General features: G+C 45.2%; 1 protein-coding gene across 2 annotated transcripts in view; it reads right to left on the bottom strand.

Annotated features, from left to right (window-relative positions):
- Positions 1-15215, bottom strand: part of myf6 (myogenic factor 6) — a 35286-nt gene extending 20071 nt beyond the window's left edge. Inside the window, exons 1-3 of one of the 2 annotated variants that reach the window (XM_003221124.4) lie at positions 14234-15212; positions 11301-11388; positions 6107-6518 (exon numbers count right to left, since the gene is read on the bottom strand). In XM_003221124.4, coding sequence (XP_003221172.2) covers positions 6400-6518; positions 11301-11388; positions 14234-14833 — 807 coding nt within the window. In that variant the 5' untranslated portion in view covers positions 14834-15212 and the 3' untranslated portion in view covers positions 6107-6399. Of the gene's footprint in view, positions 1-6106; positions 6519-11300; positions 11389-14233 lie in introns of those variants that run through there. The other variant, XM_008110928.3, reaches the window with a different exon arrangement.
- Positions 15216-19012: the final 3797 nt, after the last annotated feature.

Genomic DNA, 19012 nt, shown 5'->3' with positions numbered 1-19012 from the left:
TTTTTGGAGGTTTTTAAACAGAGGCTGGATGGCCACCTGTCAAGGCTGCTTTGATTGTGCTTTTCCTGCATGGCAGGGGGTTGGACTAGATGGCCCATGCAATCTCTCCCAACTTTATGATTCTGTGATACAGAAGAAATTATAGGGGCAGTGATTTCAGTCCCCGCCTACTTATGAGCAAGTCACTGTCTTTATCCAAATTCTGCAAAGAAAAGCCTATGATAGGTTCACCTTGAATTACTAAAAATGGGGTGGTTTTGAGCAGGGTTTCCTGTTACATCACATTGCAAACCGCCTCGGGTCCATCACGAGAAAGGCGGCGAAATATAATTTTTTAAAATAAATTACAATTCAGCATCCTAGGATGCATCCACACTGTAGAATGAGTGCAGTTTGATGCCACTTTGATGCTATGGCATTCTGAGAGTTGGGTTGCTGTGAGTTTTCCGGACTGTATGGCCATGTTGGGGGCCCCTGGTGGCACCGTGTGTTAAAGCGCTGAGCAGCTGAACTTGCGGACCAAAAGGTCCCAGGTTTAAATCCCGGAACGGAATGAGCGCCCGCTGTTAGCCCCAGCTCCTGCCAACCTAGCAATTCGAAAACATGCAAATGTGAGTACTGGACTTAATGTCAGGGAAAACCTTTACCTTTTTATGGCCATGTACCAAAAGCATTCTCTCCTGAGTCGTTTCGCCCACATCTATGGCAGGCATCCCCAGAGCTTGTGAGGAAACTAAGCAAGTGACGTTTATATATCTGTGGAAGGTCCAGGGTGAAAGAAAGAACTCTTGTCTGTTGGAGGCAAGAGTGAATGTTGCAATTAAGCACCTTGATTAGCATTGAATAGCTTTGCAGCTTCAAAGCCTGGGTGCGTCCTGCATGGAGGAATCCTTTGTTGTGAGATGTTAGCTGGCCTTGATTGTTTCCTGTCTGGAATTCCCCTGTTTTCAGAGTGCTGTTCTTTATTTACTGCCCTGATTTTATTCTGGGAGTTGTAGTTTTACAAGGTCTTTAGCCTTTTCTGCCCAAGAGTGTTGGTGCCTCACCAAAGCTACAACACCCAGGGTTCTAGAGCATTGAGCCATGGAAGTTAAAGCGGTGTCAAACTGCATTCGCAGTGTAGACGCACATGAAACATCACTGAATTTCGTGTTCAGACCTGGGTGCTATCTCATGATGTATCCGTTATGCAAATTCCAAAATCCGACTTCCAAAATACTTCTGGGGCTCATCTCCACTGTAGAATGATTACAGTTGAACTTGGACAACATTCGAGTCCTCGCAGTTGTAGTTTTGCAAGGTCTTTGGCCTTCTCTGCCATCAACTCCCATAATTCCGAAGCTTAGAGCCATGGCAGGGAAAGTGGTGTCCAAGTGCATTCATTCTTCAGTCTACATACACACAGTGTACACACCCACAAAGCCGACAAAACCAACACGCGGTTGTAGAAAGCTCGACCTGCAGGAGTCATTTCCTGAATAAATAATCCGAAAGCGAAATAACATTAATTCCTGTTGAAGCGGCTTGCTTTGTAGGCTAGAAAGAAAACTCCCCCTGAGAGCCAGACCCCAACCTGCTTATCTCTCCCATCAGTCATTAAAACTCCCGAAGTGTGTGTTTCTGGGAACGTGTTTGCTTTGGCTTGTGGACTTTAGGTAAAGATTATCATTATTAATATCAAAGCCAAACACGTGAATTGCAAAGGCACCCGCCCCAGGTCGGGCTTGTCTTCCTCGCTTTTAATGAGGAGCCCCTTTAAAGCGCCGCTTCCCCCAAACAATTTCTCACGTTACTCCGGATCAGATCCCAGGAGAAAAAAGGAGGAGGTCGGGAGGGAAAAAAAAAGGGTGGGGGGGGGGGCTACTCTAAGTACTACCACGTCATACTCCACAGAGAAGCCACTGAAATCCACAAGCATGTGGACAATTTCAACAGAAAGGAGGGAACAATGGAAATGAACAAAATCTGGCTACCAATATTTAAAAAAACTCTAAAATCAGGAAAGTGAATAAAGAACAACATTCAGAAAACAAGAATTCCAGACAGGCTCCTTCTTTGGAGGCTTTTAAGCAGAGGCTGGATGGCCATCTATAGGGGGTGCTTTGAATGCGATTTCCTGCTTCTTGGCACGTTGTTGGACTGGATGGCCCATGGGGTCTCTTCCGACTCTATGATTCTATGACTCTATAATCAGGGCCAGCTAACACCGTCTAACAAAGGATCCCCCAGGCAGTAAACAGCGAGCCCTTGAAACTGAAAGGCTATTCAAAGCTAATGAATGTGGACAATTGAAACATTCACACCTACTCCAAACAGACGAGAGTTCTTTCTCCCATTCTGGACCTTCCACAGACATATAAACTCCACTTGCCTAGTTTCCAACATACCTCACAACCTCTGAGGATGTCTGCCATAGAAGCAGACAAAACGTCTGGAGAAAATGCTTCTGAAACATGGCCATACGGCCCAGAAAATTCACAGCAACCCAGTGATTCCGGTCATGAAAGCCTTCGACAAGACCACAACTCCCAGGATCCCCAATTTCCAAGGCTCCACTGTGTGATCCTCCCAGGTGCATCTATATTGGCTGCCACAAACTATATAAATTGGTTGAGACTCTGTTAGATATTGATTGAAAAATTATAGCAAAATGTGCCAAAAACAACATTTTCGCAGTCTAATAAATCTTTTCCATGTTTTATGATAGAACTTGTGGTGGAATTGCATAAATTTCAGTTCCTTTTCTTAGGCTGCCTCACATACAGTTTCAGAGCAGTCACTTTTCTGTTAGTTTTATGAAGGCAGAGTTTAAGAAAACCCTTTTTGGTTGGTATCAGGGTGAGGGTTTTGCCTGAGGAAAGGCAGCGATTTTAGATCAGAGGTACCACCAGGGAATTTTGGATGCAAAACTTGTCTGCAGTTGGTCCCAGTGAGATCCAAGCTTGGACAAGTCAATTAAAACCATTAATTAGTTAACCAATAACTAATTAACACCTTGGCATTGGGCACCCCAGAGGCCCCTCTACCAGAGACAGCCAACAAGGAAAACTTTCATCTATTCTTCTCCTCAGAAATCATTCACAACTGGCAGCTTCAGGAACAATCAGTTATCTTTCCAGTTTTAGGTGTGGACTTCGTTGTGGGGAAATCAAATTAGAGCCTGGGTGGAGGTAGACCCAAGATCAATCAATAAATCGTTGTCATTGCTTGAAAGCAATAGTGTGGACACTGATTCTGTGGGGTTCCTTGCTCAAATAGGAAGGCAATCCAGCATAACCCAAGCTGAGAGAAAGTTAGGACACATTAGTGCCAAAGACATTTAAAGCAGCTTGGATGGGATGGCACAGAACCAATTAGGAAATGACATTTATAATCCGGGAACAAAAATCGGGTTGTATAGTTATATATGATCTTTAACAGTGAATAGTAGCCATGGTGGTTACATTTATATTGAAAAATAAATGTTATAATAATGATTAAGTCAGAGTAAGTTAAAAGTTCCATCTTAAATAACAAGTGTATGTAAGGTGTTCAAATTGCCATCCAAATGCTGTGCTCACATTGTCAAGGCACAGTTACAAACCTCCCTAAAAGTTTCTAAAATTTTTGCAATTTTTTTTACTATTGAAATGTTTAATCCTATGAAGGGTATCCACATTTGGGAAGGATTGCAAAAAACAAACAAACAAACAAACCCAGAATAAGCTGTTACGGGTGTGCATATATATATAACTAGCACTTCCAAAAGTGGAAGTTATATATGAGTGTGTGTATGCATTTATGTACGCAACTATGCATGCATATGTGTGTGTGTATTTGAAGATAAAAGACTCTCCCCAAAATATATATATTGGGGGGAGACTTTTATCTTCAAGTTAGCTTCCAAAAGTGGTCTCATTGTGGGACAGGGAAATGAAAGGGGAGAGAGAGAGAAGCAAGGGTTTGGCCCTGTTATGGTTTCTAGGTGGTCGCCCCTTCCTGCTATTATAAACAAATCTGGTACAACCTGTAAAGTTCTCCCTGGAAAAAGCAGGGCCAGCCTCAGAAGTGGGTTGTTTTTCTACACAGTCTGCCCTTTCAGCCACTTAACCCCTTCCTGTCCCTGGAGGATAGGGGTGACCTCTCAGGACAAACTTTTCCTTCTCAACTGTAAATCCTGCCTACAGAAAATGGCAATTTCAACAACTAGGACCTTCTCAAAGGGGGAGGGGGATACACACACACACACACACATCACCTTTACAACAACCTTAAGGAGGAGGTGAAAATATTATAAGGTTAATAAACAAGAGATCAAATCAAGTCCTTAAGTTTTGGGAAAAGCTGAGAAGCACAGAAGGGAACCCTTGGCAAAGAAATGCATGCACTGGCACCTTCCTCCTCCTGTTTATTTCAGGAGCAATTTAAAACCTTGGTTGCTGTGAGTTTTTCGGGCTGTATGGCCATGTTCCAGTAGCTTTCTCTCTTGACGTTTCATCCATATCTATGGCATTGGCAGATATCCTCAGAGGTTGTGAGGTTTGCTAGAAACTAAGCAAATGAGATTTATATATCTGTGGAAGGTCCAGGGTAGGAGAAAGAACTGTTGTCTGTTGGAGGCAAGTGTGAATGTTGCAATTAATTACCTTGATTAGCATTGCAAAGCCTTGCAGCTTCAAAGCCTGGCTGCTTCCTGGGGGGGGGATCCTTTGTTGGAAGGTGTTAGCTGGTCCTGATTGTTTCTTGTCTGGAATTCCTCTGTCTTCTGGGTGTTGTTCTTTATTTACTGTTCTGATTTTAGAGTTTTCTTTTACTACTGGTATCCAGATTTTGTTCATTTTCATGGCTTCCTTTTTGTTGAAATTGCCCACATGCTTGTGGGTTTCGATGGCTTCTCTGTGTCGTCTGGCATGGGGATTGTTAGAGTGGTCCAGGATTTCAGTGTTCTCAAATAATATGCTGTGTCCAGAATAGTTCATCAAGTGCTCTGCTATGGCTGACTCCTCTGGTTGGATTTAAAACCTTCATTCCTACCAATTCAGTCAAAACAGGTCACACATTGGCCAATAGTAATCAATCCCTTCTTACTGAGAAGAAACTTCCATCCATGTTTGCTAAAGGTTTTTAAGGGCGATTGTTAACCGCCTTTGAATGAAATTATTTTCAATCTTAGGGAAAGGAACGTGCTTCCTTTTTCTACAGCCAGGGAAATGGCTTTTCTCAACTATAATTCATGCTGACTGGAGACTTAATTTTTACAAGTCCCAACATTTATTTATTTTTAATCCTTAGCTGAACCGCCTTGACAAGTGAACACAAATCCACAACCACAACTTTATACACAAAAAATGATTTATTTGATAGCCTTATCATAGTCACGACTGCATTCCACATTTTAAATATATATATAAATTTGTATCTATATATATTTATTTTGCTTTAAAAAACATCAAAGGAAAAAGAGAGGACGTATTTAAATTATATACAAAAACAAACAAAAACCACACACAAACAGAGAACCCAAATGGGTTGCTGTGAGTTTTCTGGGCTGTATGGCCATGTTCCATTCTCTCCTGACATTTCACCCACATCTATGACAGGCATCCTCGGAGGTTGTGAATTCTGCTGGAAACTAAGCAAGGGAGGTGTGTGTGTGTGTGTGTGTATATATATATATATATATCTCAAGGCCAGCTAACACCTCCCAACAAAGGATTCCTTCAGGCACGAATCAGCCAGGCCTTGAATCTGCAATGCTTTTCAATGCTAATCAAGGTGATTAATTACAACATTCACACTTGCCCCTCCAACAGACAAGCGTGTTTGTTTTTTTCTTCCACAGATATATAAAATCCCTCATTTAGTTTCCAACAAACCTCACAACTTCTGAGGATGCCTGGCTGCCATAGATGTGGACAAAACGTCAGGAGAGAACATGGCCATACAGCCCGGAAAACTCACAGCAACCCAGTGATTCCGGCCCTGAAAGCCTTCGACAACACACAGAACCCAAACTTTGGAAATCTTTTTGTTAAAAACAACAATTACAAAAACCTCCAACCCACAACGAGGAGCTTCCTTCGACAGGAATGAACTTGGATTTAGGCAAAGGATGCTCACTAAGCCGCGAGATCAAAATATATTAATTTGCAAAGGAGAGGAAGGGAAGGGCAACTTGAGGTTTGAATCCCAATGCCCGGGGGGCGAAGCGGGACCGTACCCTCGACTGAAGGGCGGGTTTCCCTTTCAAGAAGATGCCTTTTTTATTTGTTCAGCTGCGAGCGCCTTGTCACCAAACGCCTGCCCGGCTCCCTTCTAGGGTTTCCAGGAGATTAAATTAATTCGCGATTTAGTGGAAAGGGCGAAGGGGATCGACAGTCCCTTGCACACCGTCCAGTTTCCAAAAATACGACCGGCTTCCTACTTCTCCGCCACTTCCTCCCCGTTGGGGACTTTGTGATCTTCCGAGGAGATGCTGTCCACGATGGAGGAGAGGCAGCGGAGGCTGCTGGAGGCGGAGGAGTCCAGGAGGGAAAGCCCTGGGAAGGAAGGGAAAGACGGGGTGAAGGAGGCGAACAGGAAGCAGCAGGCATCTTCCCACCTCAACCCAGCACAAAGCAGTAAACACACAAAAAGCAGACACTGCCCTTCTGTAAGGACCCTGCTCCCCATTAAGACATCTCGCAACATTCCTAGCATCCCAGTAATTGAAAATTAAATTAGATGACCATTAGGTAGGCTTTCCCCTGACATTAAGTCCAGTCGTGTTCGACTCTGGAGGCTGATGCTCATCTCAATTTCTAAGTCGAAGAGCCGGCGTTGTCCATAGACGCCTCCTAATTCATGTGGCCGGCATGATTGCATGGAGCGCCAATGTTACCTTCCCGCTGGAGCGGTACCTATTGATCTACTCACATTTGCATGTTTTCGAACTGCTAGGTTGGCAGAAACTGGGGCTAACAGCAGTAGCTCACCACACTCCCCATGTTCAAACCCTTTCGGTCTGCAAGTTCAGCAGCTCAGCGGTTTAACCAGCTGAGCCACAGGAATACAATGTACATACCTAAAGAAAAGGTATAGGCAAAGTGAGCGAGGGAATGTGTTGTCGAAGACTTTCATGGCTGCCAATAACAAAAATTCTAAAGGCAGGACAGTAAATAAAGAACAACATTCTGAAAGCGGGATTTCCATACATGAAACAATCAAGGCCAGCTAACACCCCCCTCCCCCAAAAAAAGATTCCCCCAGGCAGGAATCAGCCGGGCTTTGAAGCTGCAAGGCTTTCCCATGCTGATCAAGGTGATTAATGGCAACGTTGACACTTGCCTCCAACAGACAAAAGTTCTTTCTTCCACCCTGGGCCTTCCACGGATATATAAACCTCCCTTGCCTGGTTTCCTCTATACTTCACAACCTCTGATAATGCCTGCCATAGATATGGGTGAAACGTCAGGAGGGAATGCTTCTGGAACATGGCTATACAGCCCGGAAAACTCACAGCAATCCACTGAATGAGGGGATGCTGGTGTTGTTGTGTGTCCAAGTAGTTTCAAATTTGTGCTCACCCAATCATGGGGTTTTCTGAGGCTGAGAGTGTGTGACCTGCTTCAAGTCACCAGGGAGTATTCACGGCTGAGGCTGGATCTACACGGTCAAACGAGGCGATTTGAACTGCATAATATCATAATACCATTCAAACTGCATTAGATGGTGGCGTAGATCCAGCTCCAGTGAGGATTCAAACCCTGGTCTAGCAATGAATAACAATAACAATAATAAAAATACTTTATTTATATCCCGCCCCCTCTCCCCAAGGGAACTCGAAGCGGCTTACAACAGAAAAAACCAATATAAAAACCAATAAACACACAACAATCAGGAAAATTAAATCAACAGAGGTAAAACAATTAAAAATCACAGACAATAAGTAGCAGTAGACAAGTCGAGAACAAACTCACAAATACTGTATTACTCACAAATGTACAAAACCAAATCATAAATAAAACTGTATCCACGAAAATATAATTAAGACTTTAAAGGTAAAGGTTTTCCCCTGACGTTAAGTCCAGTCATGTCTGACTCTGGGGGTTGGTGCTCATCTCCATTTCTAAGCCAAAGAGCCGGCGTTGTCCGTAGACACCTCCAAGGTCATGTGGCCGGCATGACTGCATGGAGCGCCAATGTTACCTTCCCGCCGGAGCGGTACCTATTGATCTACTCACATTGGCATGTTTTCGAACTACTAGACTTTAGTACCCATTATAGGCTCACTAACTCTGGGGCTATTGGGCCAGAAGTCTCTGCATCATGCAGCTAGCATGGCTATGGATCTGGAGGCCCTCCTACATATCCCATCACCCCTGTGAGACCAGGCTAGGCTGGTAGCTATGCACGACCAGGGCTTTCTCTGTAACAGCACCCCAACTGTGGAATCCCCTCCTCATCCCCTTACTCTGGAGGAGACCTGAGACACTGTGCTTAATACAGACACCACTTCTGGGGTACTTGACTTTCCCCTTCAATCCGTTACTCTCAAAGAGACACGAGACATAGTTTTTAAGGCAGATCCCCTTTCTCTGGGCTCCTCTCCTTCCATGCTAACTCACTCACTGCACCTCGGGCTCAAGATCCAATTCTTGAAATTCGTAGAGAGGAAATTCCTTTGAGGGAGCAGAATGGTTATTGAGGGGCATCGTCCTCCTTTCCTCCTCCAACCAAGGTTCACAAAAGGGTGACTGGGTGGGAATGAAGGATTCGGTATTCCACATAAACGACTTGCTCATATTGTGCTCCTCGGAAGTGAAGCCGACAAGTGGCCACCTTAAACACGGGTGAATGCGTTGCAAGCTTTCCTGGGTTAAAATGCTCAGAGGAAGACGCCCCCCGTTGGGGAAAGTTCTCGGAAAAGAAGCGAGCCCTTGTTTTCCCTCAGGGCTCTTCCAAGTGTCCACACCCTAGAATTAATACGGTTCGACACCACTTTCACCGCGTTGTGGTTTAACAAGATCTCCAGCCTTGTGTTCTCGAAGGCTTTCATGGTCGGAATCACTGGGTTGCTGTGAATTTTCTGGGCTGTTCCTGAAGCATTCTCTCCTGACGTTTCGCCCACATCTATGACAGGCATCCTTAGAGTTTGTGAGGTTTGCTGGAAGCTAAGCAAATGAGGTTTATGTATCTGTGGAAAGTACAGGGTGGGCGAAAAAGAAAACCTCTTGTCTGTTGGAGGCAAATGTGAATGTTGCCATTAATCACCTTGATTAGCATCGAAAAGCCCTGCAGCTTCAAAGCCTGGCTGATTCCTGCCTGTGGGAACCCTTTGTTGGGAGGTGTTAGCTGGCCCTGACTCTTTCATGTCAAGGGAGAGAGATTCTCCTTTGGGCTCCGACCCGTACATTTGGTTTTGCAGTCAATCCAAAGGGATTGTCGAAGGCTTTCATGAGTTGCTGTGAATTTTCCATGTTCGTTTCACCCACATCTATGGCAGGCACCCTCAGAGGTTTTGAGATCTGTTGGAAACTAGGCAAGTGAACTACACAAATAAGCCATTGAAATTCACAAACACGTGTACAATTTCAATAGAAAGGAGGAAACTATGAAAGGAGGAAACTATTACAAAAGTCTAAAATCAGGACAGTAAATAAAGAACAACAATCAAAACAAGGGAATTCCAGACAAGAAACAATCAGGGCCAGCTAATCAGCTCCCAGCAAAGGATTCGCCCAGGCAGGAAGCAGCCAGGCTTTGAAAATGACAGGTCATTTAATGCTAATCAAAGTGATTAATTGCAACATTCACACTTTCCTCAAACAGACAAGAGTTCTTTCTCCCACCCTGGATATTCCACAAGATATATAAATCCACACTTGCCTAGTTTCCGACAGATCTCACAACCTCTGAGGATGCCTGCCATAGATGTGGGTGAAACGTCAGAAGAGAATGCTTCTGGAACATGGCTACACAGCTCGTAAAACTCACGGCAACTCAATCCAAAGGGAGGCAGAAGGTAAACGTGTCCAAGGGCTCCGCCTTCATTAAAGGGCGACTTGAGCTGGAAGCAGCTTGGAGAGCACTGGACATAAGTCCCATGGAAAGAGTGAGGAGGACTTACTCCCCAGTCAATAGGATCCGGGATAATAGGGTCATGTTTGGGTTCGAGTCCCCTTTATCGTAAGCTCCTATTGCGCTCAGTGCTGAGGATCGGGTTGCTCGGTGCGCCTTTCCGCCAGGCCATGAAACACGGACAAAGGCCACTGGATTCCTTCCACAAAAGAGTCGCGAAAAGAAGGTAAAATATTGGAAAGAATGTCGCCTTGAGGAGTGGGCGAGCTTGCTTTCTGCTGCTCCAGAGACTCATGGATCCCAACTGCAGAAATTCCACCTAAACATGAGCTAAAAGTTCCTGAGGACAAGAACTGTCTCGAAGCCTAATGGAGTCTCCTTCCAGCCTCTCGTGGCGCAATGGGTTGACAGGTCGGTGGTTGGAATCCAGGGAGCGGGTGAGCTCCCTATGTAAGCTCCAGCTCCCCATGCGGGGACATGAGAGAAGCCTCCCACAGGATGGTAAAACATCAAACATTCTGGCGTCCCCTGGGTAGTGTCCTTACAGACGGCCAATTCTCTCACACCAGAAGCAACTTGCAATTTTTCAAGTCGCTCCTGACGCGAAAAATAAAGGGAGTTTCCTTCTCTGAAGGTTTTCAAACAGGGGCTAGGTGGCCACTTGTCGGGAGGGCTTGGGTCCTGTCTTCCTAAATGGCAGGGGGTTGGACTGGGTGGCCCTTGGGGTCTCTTTCCAATTCTAGGTAAAGGTTTACCCCTGACATTAAGTCTAGTCCTGTTAACTCTGGGGGTTGGTGCTAATGTCCATTTCTAAGACGAACACGAAGGCGAATTTAGCAATGTAGAAGTGTTGCCTTCTATTGATCTACTCACATTTGCATGTTTTCGAACTGCTAGGTTGGCAGAAGCTGAGGCTCACAGCGGGAGCTCACCCCATTCCCCGGACATGAACCTTTCAGTCAGCAAGTTCAGCAGCTCAGCTGTTTAACTCACTGTGTCACAGGGGCTCCTATAACATGATTCCATGGTACAAATGGAGATGGAGTGGATGGCCCTTAGGGATCTCTTCCAAGTTGGGGATTATATGATTCCCCCCATTACAGGATCATTTGCAGGAGAAACAACTATTCGTCCACAGCCAGCATTATCTCCAAATGTTGCAGAGGGATTGTGCTGCATGGAATCATCCTTGGGTTCTCTTCCAGCTCTATGATCCTACATCAGACATATACATCCTATAGCCCTGAGGCTCCCCCATTTACCTTCTTTGGAGGTGGGTCCATTGGTCAAGGCCCGGTGATGCTCTGCCCCACTGGGCCAGGGACTCAGGAAGTCAGGTGCTGATGGCATCTGGAGAAGGAAGAGAAGGAGGAGGAGGAAGGGGAGAGGAAGGAAGAAGGGATGAGGGAGAGGTGGGGAGAGAAAGTTGGGTTGAAACAGCAGGGAGAAGGAAAGTGTCAGATATAGGACGAATGGGGCCCTGTACTAATTCAGTTAGGAGGCCCCTTCCTTGGGCCCTGAAGGAGGGAGGCCCAGTAGCCCTACACAGTCTGCTTTGTGGCACATTCCCATAGACTATCTTTATCATTATGTCTGGAATCCCTCTTTAATAGAATATCTACAAAATGCATCTAGGTTGGTATCTCCTTCCAGAGAGACTAGTGACGATGTACAACTGCACCGACAAATGTTGGAAATTTGGAAAAGAAAAAAGGCACATTTTATCACATGTGGTGGACATACAATAAAATAAAAACTGGAAGCAGATTCATGTATAGCTTGAAAAGATGTTAAAATGACATCACAAATGTACCTTTTGAACATGCTAGAAGAACTAGAAAGGAAATTTGGGAAAATCTGGTTTTACATGACAGTGGCAGCTCCAATAATGTATGCTAGATATTGGAAAACCTCAGAGATGCCTCCTTTAGAAGAATGGGAAAAATACATTACAGACTTACTAATAATGGACAAAATAACTGTACTTTTAAGAGAATAACTATTAGAGAACTATGTTAATGAATGGCAACCAGTAATTCAACATCTCAAGAAAAAAGTATATCTAACCTAAAGATCCTATAAGACTGTAGACAAGGAGGAAGCAGATACTATTTTAGAGTTGATGATAGCTTTATATATACTACTATTCAAATAGAAGACTGTGACCCCTTAAAGCAGTGGTTCTCAACCTGTGGGTCCCCAGGTGTTTTGGCCTACATCTCCCAGAAATCCCAGCCAGTTTACCAGCTGTTAGGATTCCTGGGAGTTGGAGGCCAAAACATCTGGGGACCCACAGGTTGAGAACCACTTCCTTAATGAAAAGATAATGGTTAGCCCAATTCTAACTGACCATCAGCTTGAATTCAACACTTTACCCCTAGCCCTGGCCCTATAATTTGTTTTTTCCCCACAAGCCTATGCCCAGCCCTCTCTAATTTTGATCTGCTCACTATATTACTGGTTTCTGGTTATTGAGGTTGGTTTTGATTCATTTTAATGATGTTTTTATACATACTTTACTTTTTAAATTGTTTAATTAGATTGTCATATGTTTATTATGTTTTAAATATGTTTTATTTGGTTACTTTGTTGTTATTGGGCTTCAGCAAGATTGTGACGGAATATAAAAATATTATTGTTGTTGTTGTTGTTGTTGTGGTTGTTGTTGTTGTTGAGTTTCATCCCTGGACTGCACAAGTCTCTTGTGTCATCAAGTTTCCAGACCTCAATGAATAGATAGAGATAGGATTAGGCTGAGGGATTCCTCCCCTCCACATTACTATGCATGTTTTTCCAGAAAGGATTTTTCCAGAAAGGGTTTACTCTTCCTCCTTGCCACTGTTTCCTCCCCTTTGAAGATGTAGCAATGGAATTCAGTGAGGGAACTTTTGTTTAAAAGCTATTTTTATTGCCCTGGGGTCCTCAAACTTTTTAAGCAGAGGGTCAGTCCACAATGCTTCAGACTGTTGAGGGGCCGAATTATCATTTGAAAAAGATATGAACCAATTCCTACGCACACTGCACATGTCTTATTTGTAGTGCAAAAACAACAACAACAAAAAACGTGAAAGAACAATACAATATTTAAAAACAAAAAACAATTTAAACCAACATAATAAACCTATCAGGATTTCAATGGAAAGTGTGGGCCTGCTTCTGACCAAAGAGATAGTCAAGTTAATTAGGATTTTTGTTGTTATTGTGTGCCCTTCAAGTCATTTCAGACTTTTGGGCGAGCCTAAGTCTAAAACTGAGGGAGGGGGATAGGTAAATGACCTTGTAGAGCAGCATCTTTAGTTTGGGGACCCCTGGTCTTGAGTGTTCACTGAAGTTTATCAATGGAGCCTGATTTTCCAAATTATTTTGCATTATGGAACTACTCTTTATGATTGGCTAAAAAAAAGTTCAACCCCCCCCCCCCAATTCCCCAACCCTGAATTTTTTTCTGGCTTTGGCCCCGCCCCTGAGCACAATGGTAAACCGCCTCGGGTCCTTGGAGATATGAATATTATGGTCATGAGTTCGAGGCCAGCCCGTGCCTGCGTCTGTCTCTGTCTCTGTTCTATGTTATGGCATTGAATGTTTGCCTTATATGTGTGCAATGTGATCCGCCTTGAGTCCCCTTCGGGGTGAGAAGGGCGGAATATAAATACTGTAAATAAATAAATAAATATTATCTGTCTTGGGTGTCCACTGAAGTTTATCGATGGAGCCCGATTTCTAAATTATTTTGCGTTATGGAACTACTCTTCATGATCCGCTTAAAAAAAAGTTTTGACCCCCCCCCCCCCGCCCCAACCTGAATTATTTTCTGGCTTTGGCCCTGCTCCTGAGCACAATGGTAAACCGCCTTGGGTCCTCGGAGAAAGGCGATATAGATATTTACTAAATAAATAAACAGCGCTCCATGCAGTCATGCCGGCCACATGACCTTGGAGGTGTCTATGGACAACGCCGGCTCTTCGGCTTAGAAATTGAGATGAGCACCAACCCCCAGAGTCGGTCACGACTGGACTTAACGTCAGGGGAAAACCTTTACCTTTTAACCTAAATAAATATATATATGAATTTGGCCCTGGTGCCTTCACCTGAGCCTCCTGCCTTTGCCGGCGCCCCTCCCTGCCTGCAAGGGGCCTCAGGTGAAGGGACGGGACGGAGGCCCTCTCTTTGGCCCAGGGTCAGAGGCGGCGCTTACATTCCCCGCCTTGGGGCTGAAGGCGAAGGCCTGGACGCTCCCTCCTGCTGCTGCTCCGTTGGTGAGGAGCGCCTCCTGGCTCTTGTCCTGCTGCTGCTGCTGGTCGAGGCGGTGGAGGAGCTCCTGGAGGCGCTCGATGTAGCTGATGGCGCTGCGGAGGATCTCGACCTTGGGCAGGCGCTGGTTGGGGTTGGCCACGGTGCGCCGCTTGAGCGCCTCGAAGGCCTCGTTGATCTTCTTGAGGCGGCGGCGCTCCCGCAGCGTGGCGGCCTTGCGGCGGTCGGTGGGCGCGGACTTGCGCTTGCAGGTCTTGCAGGCCCAGACCAGGCACTGGCCCGGCCCGTGGGGCGCCTGCAGGCACGGCGGGGCCAGGACGTGCGCCTCCCCGGCGGGGCTGCTCCCCTCGCTGCCCCGGCCTCCCCCTTCCCCGATCCCGGCCTCGGCGCCCAGGGGGTCCTGGCAGGAGGACGGCGAGAGGGTGCCTTCGCTGCCCGGGTAGAGCGGAGAGCCCTCCCCGGCCACGTCCAGCTGCTGCAAGGCGCCATTCTCCCCGTCCAAGTAGAAGAAATAGGAGCCGGTTTCAAAGAGGTCCATCATCATGCTGCGCCTGGGGGGGGGGGGGGCGAGCGAGGGTCTCCCCAAAGAAGCCCCCGAGAAGGAGACAGAGACCGAGGAGCAGAGGAGCAGCGGTTCCCCAAAAGAGAGAGAAAGAAAAGAGTCGGGAAGAGAAGCAGAAGAGCCGCCCGACGGAATTTAATTAGCGCGGTGACATAAGGGGGCCCGGCCCGCTTTATATATAGTAGCCGCTGAAACTCTATCCCGCTCTGGAGCTGTCGCGACGTCGCATCCCCCTCCAGCCAGCCAGCCAGGCTCCCCGCGCCCTTCGGCCTGGGCTCCACGCACTCCGAGGCCCATCATCCCCCGACCAGCCCCACACACACATTTCCAAGGGGAAGACAAGCCCCAGCTCGCTTCGCCCACCTTCTAAACTAGACCCCCCCCCCTCAGAAAGGTGGGAGAAAGAAAGACCCACACTAGTCCAAGCTGCTTTCTGGAAGTTCATGCTTCCACCCCCTGCCACCCAAAAGCCCCTTTTCTAAACTTTGCAGGCTGTTTGCATGTGTCCGGATCAAAGACAGACAGACACACAGAGAGAAAGTTGACACCAGGCCAAAGCGCCCAGGCTTAACTTAAAAATCCTTTGCTCTGAGCTAAGTATAGAACTCCAAGAAGGCCCTGGACAGACATATAATGGTTATTCTTGCAAATAAGAAGGTGGCGAAGTGTGTTAAAGCATTGAGCTGCTGAACTTGCAGACCGAAAGGTCCCAGGTTCAAATCCAGGGAGCGGAGTAAGCGCCCGCTGTTAGCTCCAGCTTCTGCCAACCTAGCAGTTCGAAAACAATGTGAGTAGATCAATAGGTACCGCTCTGGCGGGAAGGTAATGGCGCTCCATGCAGTCATGCCGGCCACATGACCTTGGAGGTGTCTACGGACAACGCCGGCTCTTCGGCTTAGAAAAGGAGATGAGCACCAACCCCCAGAGTCAGACATGACTGGAATTAACATCAGGGGAAACCTTTACCTTTACCTTTATCCGTGCCAGGGTGTGCAGTTATGTTTCAGAGTTTCAGAATATGCCTTCCTTGAGCATATCTACACGGAACATTTCATGCAGTTCAAAAACACTATGGAAGAATATGGTTTCACTGAGTAGAGGATTACACAGGAAACATAGGAGCCCGTTTGAGGTCTGGATGGTTATGACAAAAACCACAGAGAATCAGTTCATGAGAACTTGTTGTATTGTGGAAGGCTTTCATGGCCAGAAGCACTGGGTTGTTTTGAGTTTTCCGGGCTGTATGGCCATGTTCCAGAAGCATTCTCTTCTGACATTTCGCCCACATCAATGGCAGGCATTCTCAGAAGTTGTGAGGTATAGATGTGATGTGACTTACTGTTGGTGAAAGAAGACAGAGGTATACAGCAGTGACAAACTGTGTTTACTGAACAGTCTTTCCTGTAACCTTACCTGTCGCCCTTAGGTACAAAACAGAATAATATCATGTCACCATCTTTAAAATAAAGTAGAACCCCTGAATCTGCGAGGGATACGTTTCTGGAATTTGTATGGATACACAAAACTGTGGGTACTACTGAACCCTACTGAAGTTCAGGACTTCTGGCCATAGTCGTACTAAAGGATAGGCTTTGTGAATGTAGATAAATGAAACTGCAAATACCAGTTTTGTGGATACAGGTGTTGTACTGCAAGATACAACAACTTTTATGTTTGACATAGGTGTGTCTGTGTATGTTTTATCATTTGTCCAGACACCTTGCTGATGAATGAGGGGGTGCTACTTGTAGCAGTAAGGGGAATAATGGATTACTTCACTAGTCATAAATGGACTGTTTTTCTGGCACTTCCAAATGGCAGTGAGCTTCCAAGCTGATTCCTGAGGCCACAATGGTGTACAACTACTATGCAATGAGTACAGCTGAGTACTCCCATTGGGTTGTTTTGCGGTGACCCAGCATGTCGACTGGTTAGCAGCTTGTAAACAAAGCCTTGCTTCACACATGTGTTTGTATCACTTCACAAAGCTATACTTTATCAGGGTTGCGACACTCTTTTTGCATGGCAGAGCAGAGCTTGGGAACATTCCTTGTCTGGAGTATACTGTTGCAGTTTTCTAGGCAAAACTTATTCACAGGAAGCTTGCCATTGCCTTGAATTAAGTGGAACATTTGTGACAGCAGATTTTGCATATCAAGGAGACGTAATTGTTTGCTGCTTAATTTGCTCATACATAATTTGTCTTACTGCTGGGAATGGGTGGAAGTGCTTATAGGATTTTATGGCTCATGTGCCAAAATAAATTGCATTTTGACTAAAGTGGTTGGGTGCTGTATCATTTGACATGTGACCCACCTCCAGGCACAATGAGAGGGGGATAAGAAATAAAATTATTATTATTATTATTATTATTATTATTATTATTATGCTTTGCCTCACAGAGCAATAAATCTTAGGGATACCAAATCACATCTTTTGAAAACATGCCCATTTCTAGTTTTGCCTTGGTTGCCACCCAGTCAGTAAGATCCAGTTTAGCTTTTCTCTCCATCACCAGCACATTTCACAGTAAGACGAGTGCTACCCAAAAGCCAAGGATTGTAATCTTTACATATGTTCTACAGCTCAGGTCTATAACATGACAGTACCTGGTATGACTGCCAGCGTGCAAAGATTTTCAGGAGTAACCAGCCTACGATTGTTCTAAGCCATGGGATGTCTTCTAAAGTCAACTTTCTTTTTCTGTTTTGAATTGTGTTTCAGTTAGAAATTCTGCGGCCCTATCCTTAACTCACCTGCAGTTTCTGAACATGTAGAGAAAGCTGTATACCAAGCAGGTTGTTTTGTTTCCCTCATGGCTGGTATTCTAGAGGTCCACATGCCAGTAGTGACATTCTTTAAAATGTGGGCAGGACCATCCCTTCATCTTTCTCAGACACATCAACATTCTTGGATATCTGCATCCTGAACTACAATTCCCACAATCCCTCAGCTGGCATGGCCATTCTTTTTTCAAGCTTTGTTCATAATATCCATTTTCACACACCATGCACACATTAGCACTACCTATATTTACACACTGTCATATAAAGATGTAGCAGAGCTGAATGAATAAAATAACAAAGAATGTGTAAAGATACACACATAAAAATTAAAGGTAAAGGTAAAGGTTTCCGCTGATTTTAAGTCTAGTTGTGTCCGACTCTGGGGGTTTGTGCTCATCTCCATTTCTAAGCTGAATTGCTGGTGTTGTCCGTAGACGCCTCCAAGGTCATGGGGCTGGCATGACTGCATGGAGAGCTGTTGCCTTCCTGCCAGTGCGGTACCTATTTGCATGTTTTCAAACTGCTAGGTTGGCAGAAGCTGGGGCTAATAGTGGGAGCTCACCCCGCTCCCTGGATTTGAACTGCTGACCTTTTGGTCAGCAAGTTTAGCAGCTCAGTGGTTTAATCCACTGAGCCACCAGGGGCTCTTGTAAAGAATCAAACACTTCATAATTTATGAATATTTATATATCTTTCAACTTCAGGGAATTAATTCCCCAATTTATACTTCGTACCTTTGCAGAGCTGTGGGAACTTTAGCAAAAGCATTTATTTTGCATTTGTGAATAATGTGCTGTTCCACATCTCACAGATGAAAACAGTTAGAGGATATGGAATAACAATGAAGACTCAAGGTGCATCTACACTGAAGAATGAATATAGTTTGACATCACTTTAACTTCCATGACTCAGTGTTATGGAGTCATGGGAATTGTAGCTTTACAAGGTTTTTAGCCTTCTTGGCCAAAGAATGCTGATACCTCACCAAACTACAAACCCCTGGATTCTATAGCATTGAGCCAAAGCAGTTAAAGCTGCTTTGCCTTTCAAGTCAAGAGAAAAAAGCAGAATGATGATGACGACGACAACGACGATGATGATAATGTGATGCCAAAGTGCATTCATTCTACATTGTTGGTGAACCCTCAGTTCGAAAATCAATCTGGATGACTAATACTGTAATCAGTTTTATCTTCTTCATGGCAAGGTGGTGGTAGAGGTCTTTTACAAATCTCCTTTGCTGAGACCTTGACTGAGCAAGTGTTTCTAATTATTATTGTTGCCCTTGGTCTTTAGTGTTCAGATCAGTTACACATCCCTCTCGACATCTTGAGGTGCAACCTTGCTAACTAAACAGACACTTCTACTTCAAAAT

The sequence above is a fragment of the Anolis carolinensis genome, chromosome 5 (assembly GCF_035594765.1).
Source record: "Anolis carolinensis isolate JA03-04 chromosome 5, rAnoCar3.1.pri, whole genome shotgun sequence".
NCBI lineage: Eukaryota > Metazoa > Chordata > Lepidosauria > Squamata > Dactyloidae > Anolis > Anolis carolinensis.
Note: the sequence above shows the minus strand (reverse complement) of the source record. Positions and strands in the feature narration are given on the sequence as shown.